At 42.7% G+C, this 25164-nt stretch overlaps 1 protein-coding gene across 3 annotated transcripts in view; it reads right to left on the bottom strand.

Moving 5' to 3' along the window:
- Positions 1 to 24751, bottom strand: part of STAB1 (stabilin 1) — a 58087-nt gene extending 33336 nt beyond the window's left edge. Inside the window, exons 1-18 of one of the 3 annotated variants that reach the window (XM_054838368.1) lie at positions 24614 to 24751; positions 23389 to 23524; positions 17546 to 17682; positions 15955 to 16070; positions 14675 to 14760; positions 13501 to 13570; positions 12508 to 12603; positions 11938 to 12054; positions 11136 to 11332; positions 10790 to 10923; positions 8530 to 8657; positions 7063 to 7154; positions 5349 to 5471; positions 3899 to 4045; positions 3150 to 3212; positions 2085 to 2198; positions 1639 to 1692; positions 147 to 227 (exon numbers count right to left, since the gene is read on the bottom strand). In XM_054838368.1, the coding sequence (XP_054694343.1) occupies positions 147 to 227; positions 1639 to 1692; positions 2085 to 2198; positions 3150 to 3212; positions 3899 to 4045; positions 5349 to 5471; positions 7063 to 7154; positions 8530 to 8657; positions 10790 to 10923; positions 11136 to 11332; positions 11938 to 12054; positions 12508 to 12603; positions 13501 to 13570; positions 14675 to 14760; positions 15955 to 16070; positions 17546 to 17682; positions 23389 to 23469 (1836 nt within the window). In that variant the 5' untranslated portion in view covers positions 23470 to 23524; positions 24614 to 24751. Of the gene's footprint in view, positions 1 to 146; positions 228 to 1638; positions 1693 to 2084; positions 2199 to 3149; positions 3213 to 3898; positions 4046 to 5348; positions 5472 to 7062; positions 7155 to 8529; positions 8658 to 10789; positions 10924 to 11135; positions 11333 to 11937; positions 12055 to 12507; positions 12604 to 13500; positions 13571 to 14674; positions 14761 to 15954; positions 16071 to 17545; positions 17683 to 23388; positions 23545 to 24613 lie in introns of those variants that run through there. The other 2 variants (XM_054838366.1, XM_054838369.1) reach the window with 2 other exon arrangements.
- Between the last annotated feature and the right edge of the window lie 413 nt (positions 24752 to 25164).

Genomic DNA, 25164 nt, shown 5'->3' with positions numbered 1-25164 from the left:
AAACTAATTCAATGACCTCATTTAAGTCTAGTTTTTTAAGCAGAGGAGGAAGCAGAGATGGGCTGAAACCACATTGTTCAGAACCACATCCAGACTTTCTCCTAGCGCAGGAGGGTTTGACCAAAAGGGTTTTGATTCATACTTACATCTTCACTGATGTTGATGGTAAGTATCTGATTAGCCATAGTAACAATGTGTGGCATGATCATCAGTTTCTCTACAGTCACCTGAAATAACACAAGGGGACAGTACCATGAAAAAGCAGCATCATTTCAGTACAGCTTACAGAATCCTTCCATGATTCTAGCCACTTAAAAAACTTTCTAAAGGAGACTGGACTAACATTTACATTTCATGAAATACCTTAAACACAAACAATGGGTCAGAGGGAAATCCAGGACTTTGTGTGAATTGTTTGCAATAGCACAAACACAGTGGTGCCAGCGGCGGCAGCCTTGGGTTTCATTCCTTGTGTAAGAGTCCAGCACAGCTGAAATAAGTCTCACTAATAGTCTCTCTTACTAATACAGCTGCAAATAGGGTCAGACTAATAAGGGGATTTTCCAGAACATATTCAATAAACAATGAAAGCTCAGCCAGAAGCATAATAGAGAATATATTTTGACTTAATAAATAAGCTTATTTCTAAAGGCAGAAAAAATGTGAACTGCAGCTACGGTATTGAGAAAGTTAATGATCTGAGAAGTGAGAAGTTCTGAGAACCAACACAATTGTTACTTTTGTGTCCAATATGTTATTAAAAAGTAGCTCAGCTTATTACCATGTTATTATTCTTCAATTGCAAGCAAAAATATGCTTTGCTGTTTTGTCAAAGTGCTGCTCATTTTCTCTATTGGAATTAGGAAAATGACAAGGACTGACATTTGCTTCTCAGTAAAGAATGGGAATAATATTGATATTTCTTAATGAAGGACATGACATTGTACCACAATGCTTGAGTATTCACTTCCCCCACAGGTTTTGTGTCTAACTTTAAACATTTTTCTGGTTTATTGTAGAAGGGAAAATGTCTTGTTGATGCACTGTATTGACTTTATGCACCCTGCCATTATAGTACACAGCAATGTTGGTGCAAGAATTGGCAGTACACCAGGTCGGATCCCAGGCTCACTCGCACCACTTCTCCATCTCTAACTTTAGCCACGAGTGGAGCCCAGGGAGAGAGGAAAAGGAGCAGGGAGTTTGGACCAATTCTTCGCTTGGCTATAACTTTTGTGTTGCTGCTATTAGTGTTTCAGGGAAACTGTAGGCTGGAGAGTTCATAATTAAGGTACACTCCTAATTAATAGTTTAACAAATTAAAGTAACAACAAGAGAGCATTTTCCTGCAGCAAACTCTGCTGGACAATATTTTCAGTGTAAAGGCCATCCACTTAAGGAGCACCTCCCAGGAAACTCAGAGTTTCGTGACGGAAGAGTACAAGCTGTCCCTTTTGGCAACCACTTTAATGGTAAACATTTTGCCTCCTCAGATCCTGAATCACATCTCTGCTCCAACTAGGGAAGTCCAAGAGGTAGCAGTTGAAGTCATCGACACTTCAACCTCAATGCCAAACACCACTGTTGATAACATGCTGGGCGAAGGACCCCAATTATCTGGAATTAGAGCTGCCTTACCGCTGCTGAAGCATAGATATGATGTTTCACAAGTTCCTGAAGCTTATTTTTGCCCTAAGGAAAGAAGAGAACATAAAAATTAGATACCCCTTCAATGCTCAGAAGTAAGAGGAGGCAACTACATTTTTTTAACCAATGACTGACAATGCCAATGTACTATAGCAGTGAATTCACTTGGTGAATAAGTTCCTTCATTTTCCCCTACCCAAAGCTGGGGTGAGGAAAGAAAGGCAAATATCAGATTTAAACAATCTGGCTAACCATATTTCTCATTGCAGGTTCCACCAGCATTCACTTCTCTCCCAAAGCATTACAGAAACAGAGACACTGCCTTCTCCAGGAAGAACAACTTTCAGCAATGATCAGATACATTGCACAAGCCTTTCCAGCCCACCCTACTGCAACACAGTTAGCTCAGGATGTCTTAAAGTACTGCGAGCTCTAACCTCTGTGAAAAGATAAATGAGCCTTCCATCTCTCAACTTATCCACACCATCATTGCTGGGTACAAATACAGTAAAGGGGCCTGGTCCATCCAGTATTGCAGGCAGGCCACAGTTCTGCAAAAACAATAAAAGATTTCATCGTAGATCTAACATGAGTTAGTGAGGGGGGTCTATCAGGAAAGGAGAGGAAACTGAGCAATCCAATAGAGGCAGAGCTATTGAAAAGCAAACGTATACAAGAAGCAAGTGGACACCAAGAATAGGTATGTAAAATAGCAGAGGCACAAATGCCACAAAAACATAGCTTGCACAATGAAGCCACTGACGTGAATGCAGCTGATGAGAACAAGGGAGTACTGGGCTAATACTCCCTGCGTGCTTTAAACACACAAGTACATATACAGAGACTAAAATGGTATCTTTTTGCCTGAAGAGAAGAAAAAGAGAATCAAGTCTATAATCACAATTGCAGTTAATGAATTTTGTAAGCAACTAACAACCACAGAGCGGAAAAAAGGCAGGCCAAGACTGTTGTGAGCAATGCTAGGGCAGATCCAGATGACTCTGATGGAGGTAAAAGGAAAATCAGTCTGCCCCTAGTGAAAATACTAACTAAATGAATCCCGGGCAGCAGCCTCAAGGGTTTATAACCTGAGGACTGCTTTTATTTAGAGATTTACACCCCAAAACCAGGTAGCTACAATCTAGCTTGGCATGGGCAGTCATGAAACTTTCACTCTTTGTCCTGCCAGTGGTTAAGAACCAAACATGCTTTGGAGAACATACTCTCCAGGGGAGAGGGGAAGGGGAGGTGGGGAAGCAGATGGGAGAGAGGCATGTATGCTTGCTGCTTGTGCCAGATCCCCTATAGATGTGACAACTCTGATCTTTTCCATTACATTTGCCTACGTAAAATACACAAATTACAAAGAAAAAAGTATCCAGAAAGAAATCCAAACCACTGAGTTGTATTTAAATGTTATTCAAAAATCCCACAAAAATAGCAGCAGGCTTGGCAACAGCAGCAGTGCCACACTTTCCTGGGGCAGACACAAACATGCTTACCTCCAGTATAGTTTCAAATCTACTGAAGATCTCCATTGAAGCAAGGATCTCACCAATGGTTTTCTGCAAGAAGATACAAAAAGGCAAAAACTGGCTGGGGCTGAAGCGAGGTCCGAGCACATACTGGAATGCCCTTGGCCAGTTTATGTTTGTGGTTTGCATGTAAAGATCTACAGGAGTCCATTATCCTCAAATGAAAAGTGCTTAGCAGAAATTGAACCTGAAACCCCTGACCAGTGTCTTAAATTCAGGACATGACTTCAAAAAGCTAAAGTCCTATGATTACTTGTCCTCATTTTGCATATTGTTAACGCAAAAACAACTTTTTGATTATAATTTCAAAATGCAGTACAGACCTATTAAAGAAAATCTTCATTTGATTTTTACATGAATAAAATATTTCAGTATTTATCCTCTAAGATATGTAAGATACAACTGAAAAAGAGCCCATTTCCTATGAAGGGTATGATTTACTCATGAAAGCAGAACATTCTACTCATCAAAGCACTGTAAAAGCATCATTGCAAGGTCTCTATCTGGCTTATGCAGTGCTATTAGCTACTTTTAATGGCATGCTGACATAATAGTGCCTAACAGACCTTATCAGGAACCAAAACCAAAATAAGTAAGTAGCCTTTTCCCATTAAAAAAGCCTCACTGATTTGGAAGTTTAATGATGAAAATAGATATTTTTTTTAAGTGTTTATTCTGCTGTCCCATAAACAGAAGAAATACGAATGTCTGTGTACCTGTGGGTTTCTGAGGTTGTCAGGGCTGGTTTTTTTCCTTAGGGCACTAACGATATGCATGACGCCATTGGCTGCTGGTAGGTTCGACTGCAAAACGTTGTACAGTTCCCCTGGCAGGTCTTGATATCGAAACGATTTCATGTATGCCTGGATAATAATAGAAAGTTATTTACTTGTGATATATCTGTGGTATCATGATAGATCTATAAATCATTGCTCCCTTCAGTGCTCTCCGCCTATGGGTCAGCAAGGTGAAGGCACAACCAGAGTTATGCTGGAAAAAGTAAATTTAAGGGGTGTTAAAGCAGCAGCTTTGACTGCAATTTTTATTGGCTCGTAATGCCAATAAGGAGTTTTCATAACGAAGTCAAACCAATCAGGCTCACTGAATTATCAGGCACATACATGGTCTTTCCCTATTGTATACAACCATACACAGAAGCTGGGCATATGGAGGTCTTCTAAGGGTGACCTACAAACTAAGCATCAAGGTATTGGTGCTGCAGCCATAATCCAAGTTCAGGCAAGCACAACTTCCCTGTGCTTTTCATTTCGCCACGTGCATTTCTTGAACTGCTCCTCCCTGCCCTGAACTTCGGTTCACATCACTGAGGATTCTGGCTGAAACAAAGGAAGGGGAGGGCAGACTTCCCTGATCAAAAGACTCATGAGTAAAGAAACAGGAAAGAAATTTAAAAGTAGCATTGACAAGCTCAGTTCAGATTCCCTGGCTCCAAATATGGCTTTGTCCTTTTGATTCATGCAGGGTGCATGTATTACGACCTAGACCTAAAGGCCAAGGCTGGATCCTCAGAGAGGAAACATACGGCTCTCCCTTGGCCAGCTGTGAGCATGCATGCAGGAAAAGTGCAGGATGGAGAGAGAACAGTGAATGCTGGAAAATATGAGTCAACTGAAAAAGGGAAAAGAGAAAAAAAGCCTTCAGTATCAGAACATAATGATGAAAAACTCTTTGCTAGGATGACTAAGAAAAATAAAATAAAGAGGAAAAGGGAAATTGGAAGAGAAAATATTCAGCATGTGGCTGTGTCCAAGCACACAGTCTCCAAGGAGAAGCATTCTGTCTGAAGAGAGACTTTGCTACTCCTTCCAAGTCAGCCACATGCATATTGTAGCTGCTAATGGTGTAGGGAAAGGTCTCTTCTCCAGAATACATATACAGACCAAGGAAAGATCATTCACAAGCTTAGGAGTCAGATTCTGGCTAATTGGTTGTCTACAAGACAGGAGAAGTGGTTGCTTAGGGTGTCTGGTCTTAAATCACCTTGCTTTGGACTCCGCAAAGGAGTTTGTTGTTCTGATCGCAGGCAGGCTAATTAGAGAAGAAGGTTTTCTGGTTAAGAAAGTGCACCAAGGAAACTACGGTCAAGCTTCAGTCTGTCCTACATGAAAGCAGGAGTCCAGGACTTCAGTTCAGGAGATCCTTTACCTGGGTACTGAATGTTAGTTGATGTCCTGACAAAGTCCACAGAGTCTTGGCTTTTACCATGTCTTCTCCCAAATGCAGACCAGGAACAATGTGCATTCGGCACAAATGCTCAGCAGTGGTATCCTTTGGGGAATAAAGACCGCGTAAAGAAGATAAATGACATGTTCTTTCAAAAACCTCATTTACTGAAAGAGCCATAACATTACCTTTCTCCTAGCGAACACACACACACAGAAATTCTTAGCATACAAGATTGATCTTCCCTTCTTCGTTTTGGTTCACTGGAGTAGCACTGTGACAAATCTTTTGCTTCTGTTTGTGTACACTTTCAAACACAGGGAGACTGATTAACCTGCAAGTGACTTTAGAGGAATCCCCTAAATAGAACCTATTGGACTGGGACAATTTAAAAACTATCCTTGCATGCTCCATATTATAAAACTTTCTGAAGCTCCCCATATACAATCTTTGTTTATGTTGGACCATGTAGGTGGTCTAAGCTGCTGAATTTACATTTTACATTCCTTTCTTTTCTGGGCTTTCCATCACTGGTGTTTTTTTGGACAACCCTCTGTCAATACTGATTTAGGTGGAACTGACCCTTGTGGGAACAGGTAGACTAGGTAACTCAGGGGTCTTTCCTGATGTATCTTCTATGAATCCAGAGGTTACCATGATGACCTAGGCACAGGGCCTGACATGTTAGTGGAAACCGCTGCCCAACAAGGTAGTAGGAGCCAGCTAATGTCCCTGGCATTTGTAGGTTAGGAGTTGCTCCCAGACTCTATGGGAGTTACTGCTGCTGCATAGGTAGCTTTGCTATCAAGCAAAGGAATCATATTTCTAAACCAGAGGGAAATGTAATGTTCAAATGGGGTTGGTCTGAGTTATTTTTAAGACATTTACCTTCTCATATCTGAGCGCTAGCTGTAAGCTAGCTGCCACCTGAAACACAACAGGCACCTTGCCCAGCATGCAATTAAAATCCCTACTGCATGAGCTGCATTTGTAGCTCATGTACTGATTTTTAGCTCTGTCCTGGGGGAATGGTTTATATACCTTCTCATCCTAATGATGGATAGCTTGGTTGTGGGCTTAATTGTGCAAAAACTACTGCAAATGAATACAATTTAATTAAAAAATAAATAAAATAATCATATGACCTGCAGGACCTACTTGCTGAAGCCTAGAATTCTTAAACTCTTCTCCTGGCTCCCATAGTCATTTTCTCCAGCCCTGTCATCCTTGCTGTCCCCATTAATAAAATGAACTCTTCTCAAGAAGTTGACATTATACCCACACCTAGGGCCATAGGCCCAAAATCCAATATTTTCATGCAAATCTCAGTCTCTTTTGAAAACCTGACCCTCAGGTACTGAAAAGCCACCTACAGATTTGAGAATAGTGACACACAGGAGGTTTGAGCTTTAAATGAAGAATGGCCAGAAAAACTTAACACTTCCTGACATTAAAAACAAACTCTGTCAATATTGAAGAGAGAGATAGAGGCTTTAAAAATAATGCGAGGGATGTAACATCCTCTATGAGACTGCAATATAACCAGACAATGAACAGTCTTCCCAAGAGATTGTTTCTATAAATACTGCCTTCCAAAGTTCCTTTCTCATGTGTCAATCAGTTTTTACAGGCTGCAGAACTCAGGCAGGAAAGAATCCTAAGACAGGAAAAATTTGCTAAAACCAAGAAAACTTACGTTAAATTCCATTCTATCATGAATCGGAAGAAGGGATGGTACAAAGACTGTGAAAGGCCCGTATTTAGACAGCAACACTGAGCAACCAGAAGCTGTAAAAAGAGTGGCAACATGAAGTAGTTACTTGACATATGGTTTAACTCCAGCAATAATTATTCCTCTTGTTAACAGCACAATTCAATCTACACATTTTTGGCCTGATGTAAATAACTAGTGCTTGTTTACAAGGAACCAGAAGGAGTTTGGTATTGCTATCACAGCCCAGCTTGGTTGCTATTAGTTTTAAGCACTTGCCGACAAGATTTCTGAAGGATTGCTGGTGACTTTGGCCCACTTTGCATCCCTGCTGAAATTTGCAGAATATTCATCATAATTCCATTCCCACATGCTTACTACCTTATTCTTGCACCAAATGTCCTCTGTCTTCCCCTCAAAACAACTAATTTTTGGGTGTCATCAGGATTTATCGAGACTAAATACTTCCTGAGAAGCTGCTATGAACCCACAGTTGTCAGTCTTCACTCAATCATCAATGGCCCATCAACAAAGTCCACATCAACTAAGGTCATTAGGTATTAAGTCCAACTGCACAGGAGTGAGGAACACAGAGTTGCCCATAGCACAAATCATTATGGAAAACACATGCAAAAAAACAGTTTTGGCAACACTGATGTGTAGCAGGGAGGGGTATTCATAAAAGCTAATCTGAATTTTGATCCCTACCCCTATGCTCCTGTCAAGTTAGTGGAGATAGAGAAGACTGTGCAGAGGATGAGTTGGAGAAGGTATCTAACATAAGTATGCTTTGACATGAGCTAAAGGGTTCTCATTCTTTCTTGGATTAGTGAGGCAAAAATTAACCTTTGTGGATATCACTTCCCACACTTGCAGTACACGGGTTCTAAAACAGTCTTCTACACTTTGCAAAGCAATTCCTCACTCAGAAAGTACCATGGGGCATAGAACAAAGCCTTTTCATCTCTATAATAGCCACTCACACGTGTGCACTGGCAAGGAGGCTGTTTAAGGGATTAGTAGATGTTCTACTAAGTAAAGGACCCATGGCACACCAGCCTCAAGCATCACCGTTAGAAAACTCAGCGACAGCTGAAAGATTTCTGAGCCTTCAACATAGATACTGCAGGTGGAGGCACACCAGTGGTTTGATACAAACGGATTTGAATCACACCCCCCAAGGCACGTTTTCCTTCTTCTGCAGATATGGTACGTCCTTTACCAGGACTGTAAAATACCTAATACTCATCCATAGTGCTCTCTGCAACAGTCTCCTCAATTCACAATCCAGAACTGGTAAGAGGAGTTCAAAGATGTGATGTGTTTAATTTTGCAGCCCATGGTCATACACTGTGAAACACATTTATTATGCTGAAAGGCTTTCAGCCTTTTCTGACACACTCTTGTCCCCATGTTTGCTCCATTCCCCAAAAAAACTCGAAAGACATTTACCAAACATTTTCCTGGCGACGTTTAATTTCCTAGCAAACCTTCCTCGTGAATTATGCTGATTTATTTCACTCAAGAGATCTTTATAGCAACTTCTCCCATCTCCAATCTCCCCTTCTTTACACACACAGCTAAGAGACAAGAATGAAACATAACAAACCATTATAAAACAGTTCACAATGCATTCAACAAATGTGAGTAGAATAGCATGTCACTATCTACGCTTGAAAGACAAATCCCAGCTTTCAGGTGTAGGTAAGAGCTTAGTAACTTCTGCCTAAACTAAGTGACAGGAAAAAAGATGCACATTTCTGGAGCACAAGAAAATTTGGACCTACCCAAAGAGAATGAAGATGCTTTCTCAGATACAATCAACGTAAGGATGGTCTGCTCTAACATTCAGGGTACAGATAGCCACAATATATTTATCAGCACCTGTCTAACTAGATATTCAGTCAGTATCGGTCATTATAGCATCTGAAAATTTGAGGCAATCCGCAAAAAACACAGGTTAAGTGAAAAATCTAGCAAACAGCTCCTATGTGATGCCTCAGCTTCAGTGAGAAGTGCCAGCTCGAGCACATCTGTTAGCTACGGTTCATTTAGACTTAATGAGGGCCCCAGACAGGCTGATGACTTTTCCAGAAAAGCTTATCTACATGTGAAAATCTCTGTCCTGATTCACACGGATTTATAGTCATTACTCAGAGACTACTTAAGATCATTGGCTGATAACCATGTTTTTTCCCGTTTGGGTTTTGTCCAAGTATCGGCTCTGCTCTTTCTGTTTCAGGGTTGCAAAGACATGCGACACGGGAGGAATTTGACATTACTCCAGCCTCAGAGGGCTGAGTGCCAGCTGCTGGGGAACAGATATACTAAGGCAGGGCCTGTGCTGAACACCGTGTCCTACACTTTTCTAGCACATCTTCAGAAAGGGAAGCCACTGTGTTTCAGTTCTGGCCTGGAGCACACAATGAGCAGGTGGATGCTAACAGTTTTAGCAGCTCTGGAGAAGGAAGGGTCAAGGAGACTTCCCTTTCCCTCTTCAGTCTTTCAGAGAAGCTCCACCTTTGCTTGGTAACACACAAAATCCTCAGTGAAGCTTTCTCCAGTGTTTGGGAGGCCATTACACAAAAATGGTGCTAGATCTGGCAATATTTCCCATCTAAGTAGTATTAACTTCTAGATGTTTTGCTCCAGAGGACTAAATGAGGGCTGGCATTTCTTCCATCAACTTCCTCCTTCCCTGTCATCTGCAACTCTAACTCATTTCTTGCTTACAGGCCTGAGCGGGAGGAGAGCCAAAGACTTAGCCCTCTGTCTTGGTTTCAGCTTAGAGTTAATTCTCTTTCTAGTAGCTGCTATAGTGCTGTGTTTCGTATTTAGGATGAGAACAACATTGATATCACACTGATGTTTTTAGTTGTTGCTAGGTAGTTGTAGTGTCTACACCAAGTCAAGGACTTTTCAGCTTCTCACACCCCGCAGGTGCACAAGAAGCTGGGAGAGCACAGCCAGGACAGCTGACCCAGCCTGGCCAAAGGGATATTCCCTGCCATAACATATAATGTCATGCTCCGGATAGAACTGGAGAAGCTAGCCGGGAGGTGAGATGGCTGCTCAGAAACAGACTGGGCATCAGGGTTGGTTTTTTCTTCCTTCTGCATGTGGCGAGCAATTGCATTTGTACATCACTTTATATTATATCATATCATATTAGTTGCTGTTATTTTTATTGTTATTATTATTATTATTATTCTCTTCCTTTGTTATCCTATTAAACTGTCTTTATCTCAATCCATGAGGTTTTTTTTCCATTCTCCTCCCCATCCCCTTGGGGGGCAAGGTGTGAGCAAGCAGCTGCATGATGCTTAGTTGCTGGCTGGGGTTAAACCACCTTCAGAATCAAATGTGGGCAAATGTGAGCAAACAAGAGTCATGCATCTCCCTTTTAATGATTGATTATTAACTGATAATACCCCACTACTACCATCAACTTGGGGAGCTACATCTCCATTTCACATCACAGAAGACTCTGCTGCCCCAGATTTAAAGCATCTGTGACTAACATGCCAAAATTTACGACTGATGTAAAACTCTTTACTTTCAATTGGCTTGTTACAAACAGGCTCTTCTCAAAAGGTGACTCTGGACCATTCTTCTCAGCGCTCAGTTTCTTCAAGATTCAACTCATCCAAACTCAGTTTCCATTCTAGCTGCAGAATAAGCTTCCTTAATAGCAATCTTTAAACTGGCTTACCTAGGATTCCCCTGGGAATTAATTTCACATGTGGAAGTCACATCGCAAAAATACTGCCGGCAATCGTTGGGAAATACAGAACACTCAGACGAAGGAGTTCTCCTACTCATCCCAGGCTTGCAAAAACAAGTTGCCTAAGGGGAGGCAACACAGTGATTACAGAGCTGCATTCATCATCTTTGAGCCACTAAGTTACCCTACAAAAGAGCTGTCTGGTTTCCCTTTGCAAAATCTAAGGTGAGGAGAGCAGATCTGACCAACACAATGGTGAGCTCATTTGAAGAACTTCTCACCTGACCATTTTTCAGACCCTTACAGGTTGCTGATGTGCTGTTACTGCCCTTACCTCTCCTGGACGTCTGTAAACACAAATCGTAGAGTTTTCTGGGCAGCCTCCATTGTTGTCAACACAAGGGTTTATGGGCTGGCAAATCTTCCCATCTCCTTGAAATCCTTCTGTGCAGGTACATTGATACTTTCGTGTTCCAAGAACATTACATACAGCAAAGGGGGAGCATGGAGAAGCAGCACAAGGATCCTGAGCTGCAATTAAAGAGATGAGAAGTTTTTAAATGTTTTTTAATGAGGAATTTGGATGACACATTCTTCATGTTATTTCAAGTAACAGAAGTGTGTGAGTGACAGAGGACGCTTGGATTTACTGTTGAATTTCCATCATACCTGAGAATATATGAAACTGCAGTTTGGTCAGCAAAAACTGCAAAAAGCCAATGAAAATAGAGCTCTCCATAGCTAGCTAATCACAGGCATCATATCGACTTACTTTGAACAAAACCAGTTCACAAACTTCTATTTGAGATCAGTGAAGAAACCCTCCGATTACACGCCTTATTATTTAAACTGGTACAGACTCACCAATATCCCACTGTGACGGTTATTCAATACGTACTTATAAGCGAGTGCTGGATGGAACCTGCAACTCTAATTCATTTCTTGCTTTCAGGGCAAGTGAGAGGAGAGCCAAAAACTTAGCCCTTAATCTTAAAGGGACTCCTAAAAACCAGGTTCTTAAGCCTCTGCAGTGAAGTAGGCATTGTATTCACAGTGATCAAATTCATCCAGAGATACCAGTGCAATAAGATTTCTCTAAACAGGGGACCATATAGAGTCACAGAGAAGTTTCTCACCTTGGCAAGTGGTCCCAATTTTTCTGTAGCCCAGCTTGCAGTCACACATCGCTGTCCCATCCCTTACCACACATTCGCTGTTGGCCCCACATGTCACACCTTTGCAAAGGGGAAGCTCTGGAATCACACAGCAGAGAGAGTTTCCCTTTGAGCATGCAGGGCACTGCTGGAAGATACACCTTACCTTACAAACTATCTGGAAATGAAGGCAAATGTGGTTTCCAGAGGCCACAAGCTGTCACAAAAGCCAGGGGACATAAGCAGTGCAGACAGCTCTAAATCACTGGCAGCCTAGGTAGTCAGGTCCCGCAAGGCTTAGAGAGAAGAAAGCATCTATCTGGTTTCCAGAGAAAGAACAGAGGCACAAAGAGATGGTACATCTCGGCCACTGTCATGGAGAGGGGAGCAGACCCCAGCTTTTCCCTCTGTCTAAATCTCCAGTGTTCAGATCATCTTCCCTCTATACTCCCAAGCTATTCTCTGCTCCCCAGCTGCCTTTAGGACACATGCATCCAAGCTCGTATCATAGTTTAGCTCTAAAAACCCCTCTGCAGCTACCAATGTACTTACCTTGGTCACACCTGGGGCCAGTGTAGCCTCCATAGCATGTGCAGCTTCCATTCCCAGTGACGCCACTGTTGCATTCCCCGTGCACACAGTCACACACTGCAAGGAAAGTCCAGACAAACCTGACCTTCAGCTACAAGGCAGTGCGCAGGGCTCCAGGCATACATTGGCCAAGTGCCCTAGGCCTTGGCACCCTGACTTCCCACCAATAATCCACAGCAAATGTAGCTCCTTTTACAAATAAGGCCATGCCAGTCAGAGCTTACAGAGGGCAAACTGCATGTCCTCAGGAAGACAAAGTACTGCCCTGCAAGAGCAGCCTTGAATGCAAGATCTAGGCCAGATTTTCAGGCACGTGCTTTAACTTCCCACTCCTCTAAGTCTCCTGCAGCCAATGTGGAAGGAGGCAGTGTTATGAGAGTCTACCACATCTGTGATCCCAGCATTGGTGGTGTTGTGTGAGCACAACCACCAAGATCACACCTATCTCACCTGTGTGGGGAACCAGGAGCTGGATGAAAAGGGCTCCTTTAACAGCCAGGCTGCATTGGTCATAAAGTGCTTCCAAAAATGCCATACATGAGAAGCAGCACTGCGTGTATTAATTTTGTAGGGACGGCAGCAAGGAAGAAGCCGGGAAACAAGTGGGGCAGTTACAGGAGTCTGGAAAAGAGTTGGGAAGTGAGCGAGGGTCACTTTGGGGATGTAGGTAACAGCCTGGCTGAAAAAAGAGGGGAACCTGGGGAGCCCTGGTAAAGGGAGAGAGAGATTTACAATAGGAAAAATGGGCTGATTTGAGTGAAAAACTGAGATTCATTTGTCTAACGGGACAGTGGAGAAGGGCACAAAGACAAAATGTCAAGACACCTGCTATTAAACACTGCCAGCTGACAACCCTTCTTCCTCTTCAGCACCCTTCTTCACTCAACCTCCCCCTCCTCTTTGCTTGCTCTCAGGTATTTTTGTGAAGGTTTCACCTGAATTACTCATTCTTACCTGACTGACAGCCTGGGCCAAAACGATTTTCATCTCGACAATCCTGGCAGACAAAACCACTGTATTGCTCCTAGAAGAGCCCCAAAATGTCCCAGATGTTATTTTTATGTATTATTGCATTGTTCCACACATCGTTACAGTTAAAGGTCTCTCCTCATTTTTGATTTTCAGCAACAGCTGAAGCAATACATTGAAGAAAACTGATCTGTTCACTGCTCAAGTAGTATCAACCAGCCCTCGTGGCAGGGAAGCTCACAGAGTAAGCCGACACACAGAAGGCATGCCAAATGCCTGCAAAACTCTGGTGGGCATTGAGGAAACAATGTCTTGATCACAAACAGACAGGAATGTACCAGCTGGCTTCTGATATCTCTCTGGAAAAGGAATCCGGAATTCACTAATGCCAATGGGACTTTTGACATTGATTTTACAGGGCTTGGGGAACTTTAGCATATATTTTAATTGATATAAGATGTCTTTGAGTTAAGTCCCAAAGTAACTTTCTCAAAGAAGGCCCCAAGAGCTAGAATTTTAGCTTATCCCTTCGCAATGCTATTAATTAAGGATGCTGTAAAAGCATACAGTTCACAAGAGAAAGTTTCAAGTCTCACACTGATCCATTAAGCTAAAAATTTTAGAAACACTGCTCTATACAATTCAAATGCACAGGAATTGTTTATGCTTTTGTTGTACTAAGTCTGGAGTGGTAAAGAAAAAAAATAAATATCTGCCCTAAATTCTCTTTTTCGTCTTTCTTGCTTTTCCTGAGAGAGAGAGGATCTGCCTGCCACGGTGGAGAACCATTTCATTTGGGAATTATATCGTGCGAGTCTGGAAAAGGTGCAGCTCACTAAGAGCCAACTATCTCAGGGCTTCTTGCAGCCACAGACAGGCAGTGGTTATTTCAACTGATCAGAGGGTGAAATCCATGCAATTCTTTCTTCATTTCTCCCTAGACATCCTTCACAACTCCATGCCATCACTAACACTGTTTTAGTGCTATTGCCACCCATACTAATCCTCCAGGAAAACTGCAGACACTGATGTTGGAATGAAAGAAGCTGCTAATGACCTTCCAGGCAGAAGGTCAACCTTCATCCAAGACATCTGCGCAGACACTACACAACTCCCTGTGACAAAAGAACATCACCGTGAGAATAAATCATGCACTGACCTTGCAGATGCAGGTCCCATTTTGCTGCATACCATCCAAGCACGTCCCATGGCCACTGCAGGGATTTTGAGAGCCACCCGGACACTCTAGCAGGCAAGAGACAGGCCAGACGAGATTAGACTGAACAACCAGCACTGTATCCCTCTTTCCATCTTCTCTTCCCTCAGGCATTCCAGTTGTGCAAAAGCAATGGCCTCTTCACCAGCAAAGTCCCTGCCTGCTTATCCAATACACCTAACACTGGCCCAGGGCTGGTGAATATGGCCAGAAGTGGCACCAAGGAGCAATTTGGTTGCTAGCTAAGACAAGCCTTTTAATAAAAGTCTAAGGAAAAGTCCCAATGGGCCATAACTAACTAAATTTCAGCAAAGGCACTGAAACATGTTTTGAGGTTGAGCCACTGCTGCTAGCATCAGTGAGAGGCAGTATCAAACATCTGAGGGCAGTTCTGAAACTCAGGACAGGTGGGAGTCTGCTTTGCAAAGATACTGAGAATTTTCAGCTTTCCCTGACTTCACAAAGAGCTGGGAATGTGCTCAGACAAACATGGTCCACACATCTTTGGAGTGGGGTACCTCCAAATTCTGGGGACTATTTCTGAAAGTTTTAGATGTGTGATTCCTCTGACAAAGCCAATTGCTTATTCAAACCACTTCTGTGTGAGAACAGGCTCAAGCTCTCAAATGACCTCCTATTTTCTGCAGGACTGGATCGTGTCTTTCTATATTCCAGCAATCAGTCAATCCTATGAGAAGTGTTTAGCTTAGTAGATCTTGCTTTTGCATTTTTGAGACAAGACAAGCAAATTCTCATTACATGGCATAAACCTGAGTGGGAGCTTTGGGATGGTTATTTTCACCTTGGAATTGCTAAGTATTTTGTGTGGCTGAATGGCTGACTAACTCCAGACTATACAGGAGCACACGTGGCACACGCACTGCAGACTAGAGGGACATCAGAAAGAAATATCTTCCTCTTCCTTTGGAAACTTGCTTAAAGAGGAACAAAAACATCCCTTTCCAAAAGCTTATTTTTAAAGAAGAGACAAAAGGAAGTTCTACCAAAGGAGGTTATGTGTTAAATGTAAGAGGATTCAATTATCTGAAGCAGAGATTCCTTCCCCATTATATTCTAAACCTCCCAGACAAATAATGGAGACCTTGGGAGTGTTCAAGGAATAATGAAAATTAATCACCTCAATGCATATTTAATGCCTCCTATTAAAACTGGTTTGACTTATTCAACAGCTAGAGTGTGTCGTAAAAAGATGAAAAACTTACCATAGCACTCTGTGCCCCAGAATCCTGGACAGCACTTTTTCTCCTCAATTTCCTTCTTACATATGTGATGGCATCCTGGCTGGGAAAGGGTGTTTTCTCCTAATTTGACAGTGTATCTTAAACAGAATAAACCAAGATTCATGATTTCAACACAAATATACCACACTCCTGTCGGAGGGTTTCTAAGCAATCACACTGCAGTGCACTGAACTCTGAATGGAAGGAAGGACACTCATTTCCTTCGCCGTACTCGCACACAAGAGTTTGCACTTGGGTTATGTCTTCTCTAAGGATGCCCATTGATTTCAGCCTCAAAGATTGGTTATAAGAAATCTGCCATGGACTGGATATGAGATGGGACCTTGGGCAGTCTGAGGGCATCAGGACAGAAACCTGGGATGCTGGAGGGTTAGACAGCATAGAAACAAAGTTAGGATCTCCAGGGTGACTCGACATTCAACTTCACACCTAAAATAACATTGAAAGAACAAAGTGTCCTTGCAGGACTTGTCCCTTTCTGTCTTGCACTAAAGATTCCAGATTGGAGTGCTGGAAATTTGGATTTAATAGCCGTGTTATTCACAATTCTCTGTGCAATCTTGGACAAACCCCTTAAATCCCCAAAAGCAGCATCTTCTTTTCATCCCTTCATCCATCATCTCTACACACAGGGTAAGCCCTTGATGGCAGTGTCTCTTGTTCTGCACGTACACGTCTGTCCAACAACCACCACAAAAGCAGATAACACTCAGAAAAGCTGCGTACACTCACATTATTCTTACACTTCATTTTATTTTTGGCACAACATCCTTCCCAAAAGGAACTTGGAAATTGTCTCAATAGCACTGCCGCTTTGGCTTCAATCTGACTCCTATCTGTGTCTGTGCAAAAACTGCTATAAACTGCAAAACTGCTACAGCTATTTTTAAAGTATTTCCACAGAATAGTGAATCACAGAAAACAGTAGACAATGGAGCTATATATTAACTGTTAACATTCACTACTGAATAGATACACAACAATAATCTATAGTGTTTCATTTTTTAAAAACTTCCTGGTAAATTCAGATTTCCTTCACCCTTTTCCTATTAGAGCCAAGCTCAACAGAATAAGAGCAAGGAACACATGAACAAGCAATTGTCATAAAGCAAAGTAGGAAGGTAAAAAGTTCAGAGGATTATTGCTGGAAGCTGGGAGGATATACAAGGGGAACTATCATTATATTATTTTTTTAATAATCCACTGTGGGATTCTGTGTCTGAAACAGGTTTCTACGCTAGACAGACCTCTGTTAAGTTGCTACAGCAGTATTAGCAAACTCAGGCTGTTTAGGGCAAGTTAGAGGTAATTATCATGTAATTTCTTCTGTGTATACAGAACCTTATGCTCAGCCAAAAGTCCATGGGATTTGCAAGGAGACAAAAGCAACAATAACAGAGGCCATAAATCCATTTTTATGCATCTGAAAACAAAACTCCTTGGATTTTTATTGCTCAGAAAACACACGTGTGCTCTCCCGAAGGCACAGACACTGCTCCTTGCATAGCAGGGCTTCACCAAAACCTTAACACCGTTAGGAAATAGGCCTTACCTGCAGTCCCTCACTCCTAATCCTTGGGTGGTCTTTAACCAGCCTCTTGGACACAATATTTTAGGCGCTGCAGCACAAGCAGTACACGCTGTATTCAAGGTAAACATCGTCTTGACATTGCATCGCATGGATTTTAACTTAAAAAGAAAAAACAGAAGGGAAATAAGCCCAAAATTAAATTGTTACCCTAGCCACTCATCTTGCCAACCTTTAATATCTTTATCAACACTGCACCATTCTTTAGATACCCCTGGGGAGGGCAGTGACCAGTGCGGCTGCTGGGAGGTACACCACACACTCATATGGGCTAAACCATCACATCTTGCTGCTGCATGCTACTCTGCTTGGATCTCAGCTAGACGGCAATAGGGCAGATCACAGCTATCTTATCTTTCCCCCACACCTCACAGCAAAAATTCTAACCATTTCTAAAATAATCATAACCGTGCACTGTTAATTTAAGCTGATCTTTTGCAAACATGTGGTAGCGGTATGTGAGGACAAGCCCTAAATTAATAACCCTTGCCAGAAGACGCTGAATTAAAATGCACCACAGTGTTTCTGTTTTCCATGCCATTGATACGATCCAGTTCACTGTTCATTGCTATTTCATGGGTCTGAAGAACTGAATGCGTTAGTTCAGTCTGTTTCCCAGAGTGCAGGAGCTGCTCACACAAATATTTCTCACAGCAATTGTCTTCAAGAAGGTGCAGGGGACAGGAGGGTGGATTAAAACGACAGGTGCTCTGCACCTCTCTGACCACCTGGATGGCCCCTGATGCTTTGACCCTAGCTGAGAAGGACCCCATAAACACTGGCAAGAAGATCAGGTAGGAGACTTGGATAATTCACATAGCTGGTGATAAATTCAGCATGAGTCTTTGCACCCAACCAGAACAATTTTAGGGGGTCAGGCTTCCTGACAGGGCTTTTCTGTACTCCTGTACCCACCAACGCTGCTTCTCCAAATGAAACACAGCCAGAGCAGATGAAAAACGTACAGCCTCAGAGCAAATCATCATCATCATATGCCAGCTTATCATTAAAGCTCATGGTTTTATCCCGGAAGAGTTTCTTGTATTCCTAAACTCCTGGAGTCAAGCCACTGCACAGAAACCTCATTGCTCATTTTTAAAGAGAGACAAGGTTTGCCACTGATGATGGCGGAGAAAAGCTGGGAGGTGTGAGCTGTATTTGCCCCAGGAGGTCACCAACTGGAAAAAAAACCCCACAGCTCACCTCAACTGTGCCTCTACAGGTACTGTGTTTTCTAAAAATAAAAACATTAGATTAAATTTTGGGAGGAGGCCTTGATCTGGGACTTTTTAAGCCAATCCTGAACAATGCTGTTAATGCAGCAACCCGCCTGTGCCCAGAACTGTTTTGGATTCCCATCAGCAGTCTCAGCTTTGCTTCCTCTGAACTTAAGCCCTAATTCACACACTTGCCTCAAGGCAAGGGAGGAAGCCCATGGCTTCCCATCAGTTATCAACAGCTCAGGAAGGCCCGCCCAGATGATAGCCAGCAGACCCTGTCAGGAAAACCTCCTGAGAGATAACCCTCAAGTCCCAGGTCCGCGGGGACATCTCCCTGGAATGGCTTCCTGACTCACACCCACGTCCCCTCTGCCTGGAGCTGTTGAGCTTTTTCTCATCTTCATGGATCCACCTTCTGCAGCCATCCATACAAGAATGCTGCCCAATGAAGAAAGTGATTCCTCTGTGTGTGGTGGCTCCTCACATAGATATTAATTTCTAGTTGTGCATCTGAGGCTTTCCTTACTTTACAGTAACCTCCAGTTCCTCTGGTGACAGAATCCCCAAGGAACCTGTTACGCCAAGAACACCCTTCCTTGCATTATAAACAGCTCAAAACTCAAAACCAAATCCACCTACCCATGTCCTGTGAGCAGCAGCTTTGCTAATTTTATCCAGCAGGACAGAGATCAGCTTTGCTGTTCCTTACATTTCCACCCCACCTGTACACTGCAGTCAGAGGAGATCTCCCCTCTTCCATGAAGCAAAACAGAGAAGAGAGCCAATATGGATGGATAAGGTGCTACCTCTGGAGTACTCTGTCTCAAAAGATCAGCAGTGCCATCGATGGGGTAGGGAAGAAGCCCATCCAACCAGCTGATTCAAGTACAAATTAGGACTCCAGCTTAAAGCTGGGCTTTTGAAAGAAGCCAGTTGAAGCCAGGCACTCGGTTCTGACAGAACGGTACATCTCCTGCCTTTCCAGTCCCATCAAATCCCAGCTTTAACCTTCATTCAGACAATGACTCAGAAAGAGGAATGGGAAGACATCCAAGGAAGAAACATAGAGGTGGATGCCTTTCCATGAGTTATGATGTTAACATTGTCAGAATTACCCTGCAAACCTTTATCAGGTGTCTGAGCCACCCTATCTGTATGAAAAAGACCGCGCAAACAGCAAAGCACGAAACACTAAATTAAAACTCCCCAATCTTCAATTTCATCCTTGTTTTCAGGCATCAGGAGTTAGCTGTCAGACATATTTGGGTGATTAAATGTGTCCCCTGTCATGGTGGTGGTGGAAGACACCATTATTTACACATTATTCCATTTTCCTTCTCTTTCCTTCATCAGCGTGACTCCATTTCTAAATAGAGATGGACACTGGGAGAGGAGAAGGGCTGTCACTCCTCCCTGTTGGCATCTTTAATTACTTGCAGATAATTAACATAAGATAAGACAGTTATTGTGGAATCCCCTCTACCCTACCTTCCTAGGACACTTCATGAGCTTTAGGCAGCTTTCCAGTAAGATCTTCCCCTTTTTATAAGGAAATACGCTTATGTCAGCAGCAACAGGCAGGAGGAAAGAGGAAGAAAACAGCTGTGTGGAAAATAATTAAAAAAAATATTTCCCTTCTTATTTGAGTGACAGAACTGATGAAGCAGTCATTTTCTGGAGTGTTTTGCTTCTTAGGAAAGCAGAAGAGGGAATCAAGGGACATAAATGCAACAGTTTGAATACCCAAATTTTGGAGAGGATGAAAGATAGACAGCAGTTTGACTAAGAGGTGGCTCCTGGGGCACAGCCTCATGGCAAACAATGATGCACTGCTCCCTTGGGCTCATCTGTGACCGCTGTTTCTGTGACCGCTGTTTCTAAGTCTGAAGACACTGGAGAGGAAGCAGTGAGAGGGAATGTCTGCCTCTGTGATGCAGCAATGCTGCCTGGTGGGCCAAGAGTCAGTGAGGTGCACTGTGGCTGTGCCAGGGAAAGGGGGTGAAAACAGTCACCATTCTGATCAGATGATGTTGTGAGCCTGGACTGCATCACACTTTGAGTACAAAGCGACAGAAATGAAAGACTGGTGCTCTCAAACAGCTCCAAAATTAAAGGAGGCTTTTAAAGCAGAAGACATCTAGCTGTAGCTGGAAGAAGTTAAGAGCCAGGGCGTCTCTGTCCACACTGAGCTCTGTCTTGCCAGGGCTGGACTGTGCTCTCTCCCGGCACTCCAATGCGTGCATGTGCATGAACAGCCACTGCCCTCTGTGCTTAGCTGATACATATCTGAGCTTTTGGATGCTGCAGTGTTTCCTTCCCTCCTCTCACTCTGACACAGATGTCCCTTCCTTCTCAAGTGCTCATGTTTCTCTTATTCCACCTCAAGAGAATAAGATGAGGAGGTTTTTTAAGGGCTAGTTTCATTCCCCTCATTTTCGCCCTTTATCTTTTCCTCCCAAACCGTAACACAAATCCTTCTGCACGGCAAAACCTCAAGGAAGAAAGAAAAACACATTTGGACGTCAGTGTTCGGCTCCAACAATCCTGGGAGCCAGTTCTGGAAACAGTCATTATCTAATGAATCACCAAGTTTCCAGTGCATTTGCCCTTTACAAAACAGAGCTGTAGACACATGCTTGAGTCATTATAGTCATGTTCTCAATAACACTTTAGCTGAACAGACCAGCAGCTCCTGGACACACAAACCCTTCACATTTGTCCAAGGAAGAGTTTTCAGCATAAGAATGAACAACCAAGCTCCGAGATCACATAACACAAGATCTACTGTTGCCTTGGGTGCTTCTCACCATCTCAGCTGCAGAGCACCGGAGGCACAGGGATGCAGAGAGCACTCCCTTCATCTCCCACTTGCCTCCATTCCTCCTTCAGCACAGCCTGGGACTGGCCTCCTCCCAGCAGAAAAACTTGCCTGGCTCTCACATCTGCTGCATCTTCCCCAACCCATACCAAGAGGTATACAAAAACCAAATCAGGCTAACAGATTTGCTGTCATGTTTGAGCCATCAAATCAGAGCCCTGAGGTAACAACACTGAAAAAAGCTAGCACAAAATCTCTCTTCTCTCTCTTGATGGCTCCTGTCAGGCTCCTGCCAGCCAATGGAGGCCTCTTGTGGAATCACAGCACTTCTATTGCAATCAAATCCAATTGGCATCCCAAACTATTGGAGAAGACTTCCTTAGACTCTTGTTTTTCCTTACCTCCCATTATATCCTTTCAAATGTTTCTTCTCTTTTGCCAAAAAGAGGGAACCTTTTGGGGAAAAAGAACTCTAAAAGGGAGTTATTTTACCTGGATTAAATAAACTGCTCCAGAGGTGATGTAAAACATTTCACTTCTCTGTGAGTGCGTACTCATTACCTGATATTTTAACTGTTTCACACCAAGCCAGACTCTCAGTGATTATAGAAATCAACACAGTGTCTCAAAGTCAAGAGACCAAAATTTCCACTTACACTACAGAGGAACCCATATGCCTGGGAACCCATGCCTCCAGACAAACAAACAAACACCAGTAGAGACACTTTTTCAAACCAGTTTGTGCACAAATCACCTTAATTAACCTACAAGTTCAAAGGTTCATGCTGTTCTTACCCTATTGGTAGGTTTATTAGTCATTGATGGCCCTTTTATGCAAGGGTCTATATAAAAGCTTCCGCCCAAAGTTCTGACATTGAAGCATCTTTTCAGTGCTCTGGCTTTTTCTCAATTAAGTCTTTCAGACTCACACGCACCTTCCTTAGCACAGGTCTGTCCACTCCCCGCAAGGCCCCTCTTTGTCATTCAAGACAAGACAACCCTTCCATAGCTCGGATCGCCAGGGAATAAGATTTCCAAATGCCCCACACAGCTTCTGACGCTGTAGGCCAGTTCATTCCTCCAACAGCAGGACACAAGAAGGTATATAAAATAGTACAAATTAGTGTGAATTCTAGCCTACAAAAAATGGGATGTCTCACCATGGAGCCTAGAGAATAGATCTAAAAAGGCATCATACATTCTTCTAGATGCTGCTGCTAAACACAAGAACAGAGATAAAGGAATGAAAAGAAAATTTTAAAAAATTGAAACAAAATGGAAAGTATTCCACGCTCCTCACTGGGGAGCTGCTGGGAAATGTACCTGAAACAAAAGTATTTACCCTGTTGCAAAGCAACAACTTGATGAGATTTAAATTTTTTTTTTACAAAATTCTCCTGGGAATTAACCTGTCCTGCCAGACATTAAGCTCCCATCACATGTACTGAAAATAGCTGAAGACAAAGATGTTGAGTATATTCCTTTCGTATAGCTACTTTCACGTTCAGTGCTGAACATAAATCCAAATTTAATCTGATCTAAAACTCAGGCAGCTCCCTTCATCTTAGTTTTAGTTCCTCAGTTTAGACTACACACATACCCACACATAAGCAGAGAAGATACCTTACAGTCCTAAAGTTTATTTACGGATGTTATTCTGCACCTAACTAAACGTCAATGAAAAAAGGAGTTTTGGGGAGGACTATTTCATAACACACAACCATCCAAATATGAAGAACCGTTCAATGAACATTTAAACAAAGACTTACCTTCAGACTCTGGCAGTCAGCTGTGGGAGTGAAGCATGCCGCTAAGAAGAAAACCAGCAACCCAGGAGGATGCATTTTCATGCTTTTACAGGCAGGACCCTTTCCACAAAAGGGGTGGCGATAGAGGCTGCTATTTCTGTAAGATAAGACCGCCTCCTACGAATCAGATCCAAGACAAACCAGAGGTTAAAAGTAAACAGGGAGAGAGCATTTTTGCACTGTCCTCTTTAGCTGCAAAGCCTTCAGAAGTGGATCTGCTACTTCTAGCATCACGTCTGAATCAATACTACCTTTTTCTTTCTTTCTATTCCTTTTTTAAATGCACAGGCAGAACTCCTTAGTAAAAGGTTTACTCAAAACAGGAACATCTACGGATTTCCTCTTACATATCAGTTCAAAACAGAAGGAAGGAAATCCTTAGTTTTCAACTAATTGGAATGAAAAGAGGTTAACTGTATGCTTAACTGAAGGCAAATCCAATGGGCAAACTTAAATACCATGAATTCATGAAGGTTAAGTTAATTTCCTTTTACCACTGACGTTAATATGTTCGCAACACCTCAAACAGAAGGTAGACCCAACCATTGCCTATCCCAAAGTATGCATGAACAAAGCAATATGAGTGACGTGTTGCACTTCAGAGCAATAATGTAAGCATATCCTATCAATCAAGCAAGCACTTTGGGTGGGCTTTGATATTTATTTAAAATATTTGAGTTTCCCAGCAAGAAAAGCATCACATTTTTCAGGTGCTATGGCAGCAGTGGCAAAATACATCATTTTCCAAACACTCTGCTGACAGCTTGATGAATCCAAGGAGCACTTCCATAGCACTCAGAATAGGAAAGTCCCAAAATGGAATTAAAAAAATATGTACTAGCCTGAGGTATGGTCTGCAAATTCATTCCTCCTTTTGAACATTAGAAAAAAACAAGAATTGATTATCGATAGATTTTACATGGACTTTGTCTCCCTGCGCTGCCAAGAGAGCCCACTGTACTGAGCAGTCTAAAGACTGCTTCTGTTAGTAACCAGTCCTACTAAGCAATGAGGTATCTTTTCATTTTTGAGCCATTAATAGTACATGGAGATGCCTAAATGAAAGCAGGATAGGAAGCTACTCTTGTGTTTACATAAATAATTGAGAGCATTAATTTTTTTTTGTCCCCTGCATACAAAGATACAAATGCTAAAATATAAAGTACATTAGAACTGCTGTACTTACTAGTGCCGTGAATTGTGCTTTACCTCTTCCTCCATCCTACAGAGACAGCCAGTATGATGAGCAGCCAGCACTGTTATATATCCTGCACTAACAGGAAGCAGATAAGGCACACGACCCATCCACTGCAACCCATGTGAGAAGTACCAGCCCACAACTCAATCTGACGACTCAGCCTGCTTGTCCTGTTACAGGACATCTGCAGCCCTGGGACCATCGCTGCCCAACAGATGGCCACTTTGTCAAGGTCAGAGGGTTTGCACAGCTCTGGAAACCAGTTGGTGCCCTGCAGATCTATGAAATGAGGAAGAGACAACATAGCTCAGACCAGTTCTGGTGGGATGGCAAAGTCGCAATTGGACAGTGGGGACATTCTTGTAGAGGCGGACGTTAGTATGGAAGCTGTACAATGCTTTCTTTACCTACAGTGATGGTACTAGACTGGCCATGTAAACAGAAGAATGAGACTGCTGCTCTGTTCCATGCTCCCTGTTAGGCATACACAGCTAAAACAGGTAGCCTAGAAGGATGTTGACCGCTTGTTGATTTTTTCT

Source organism: Grus americana, chromosome 11 (genome assembly GCF_028858705.1).
Source record: "Grus americana isolate bGruAme1 chromosome 11, bGruAme1.mat, whole genome shotgun sequence".
NCBI classification, from domain to species: domain Eukaryota; kingdom Metazoa; phylum Chordata; class Aves; order Gruiformes; family Gruidae; genus Grus; species Grus americana.
Note: the sequence above shows the minus strand (reverse complement) of the source record. Positions and strands in the feature narration are given on the sequence as shown.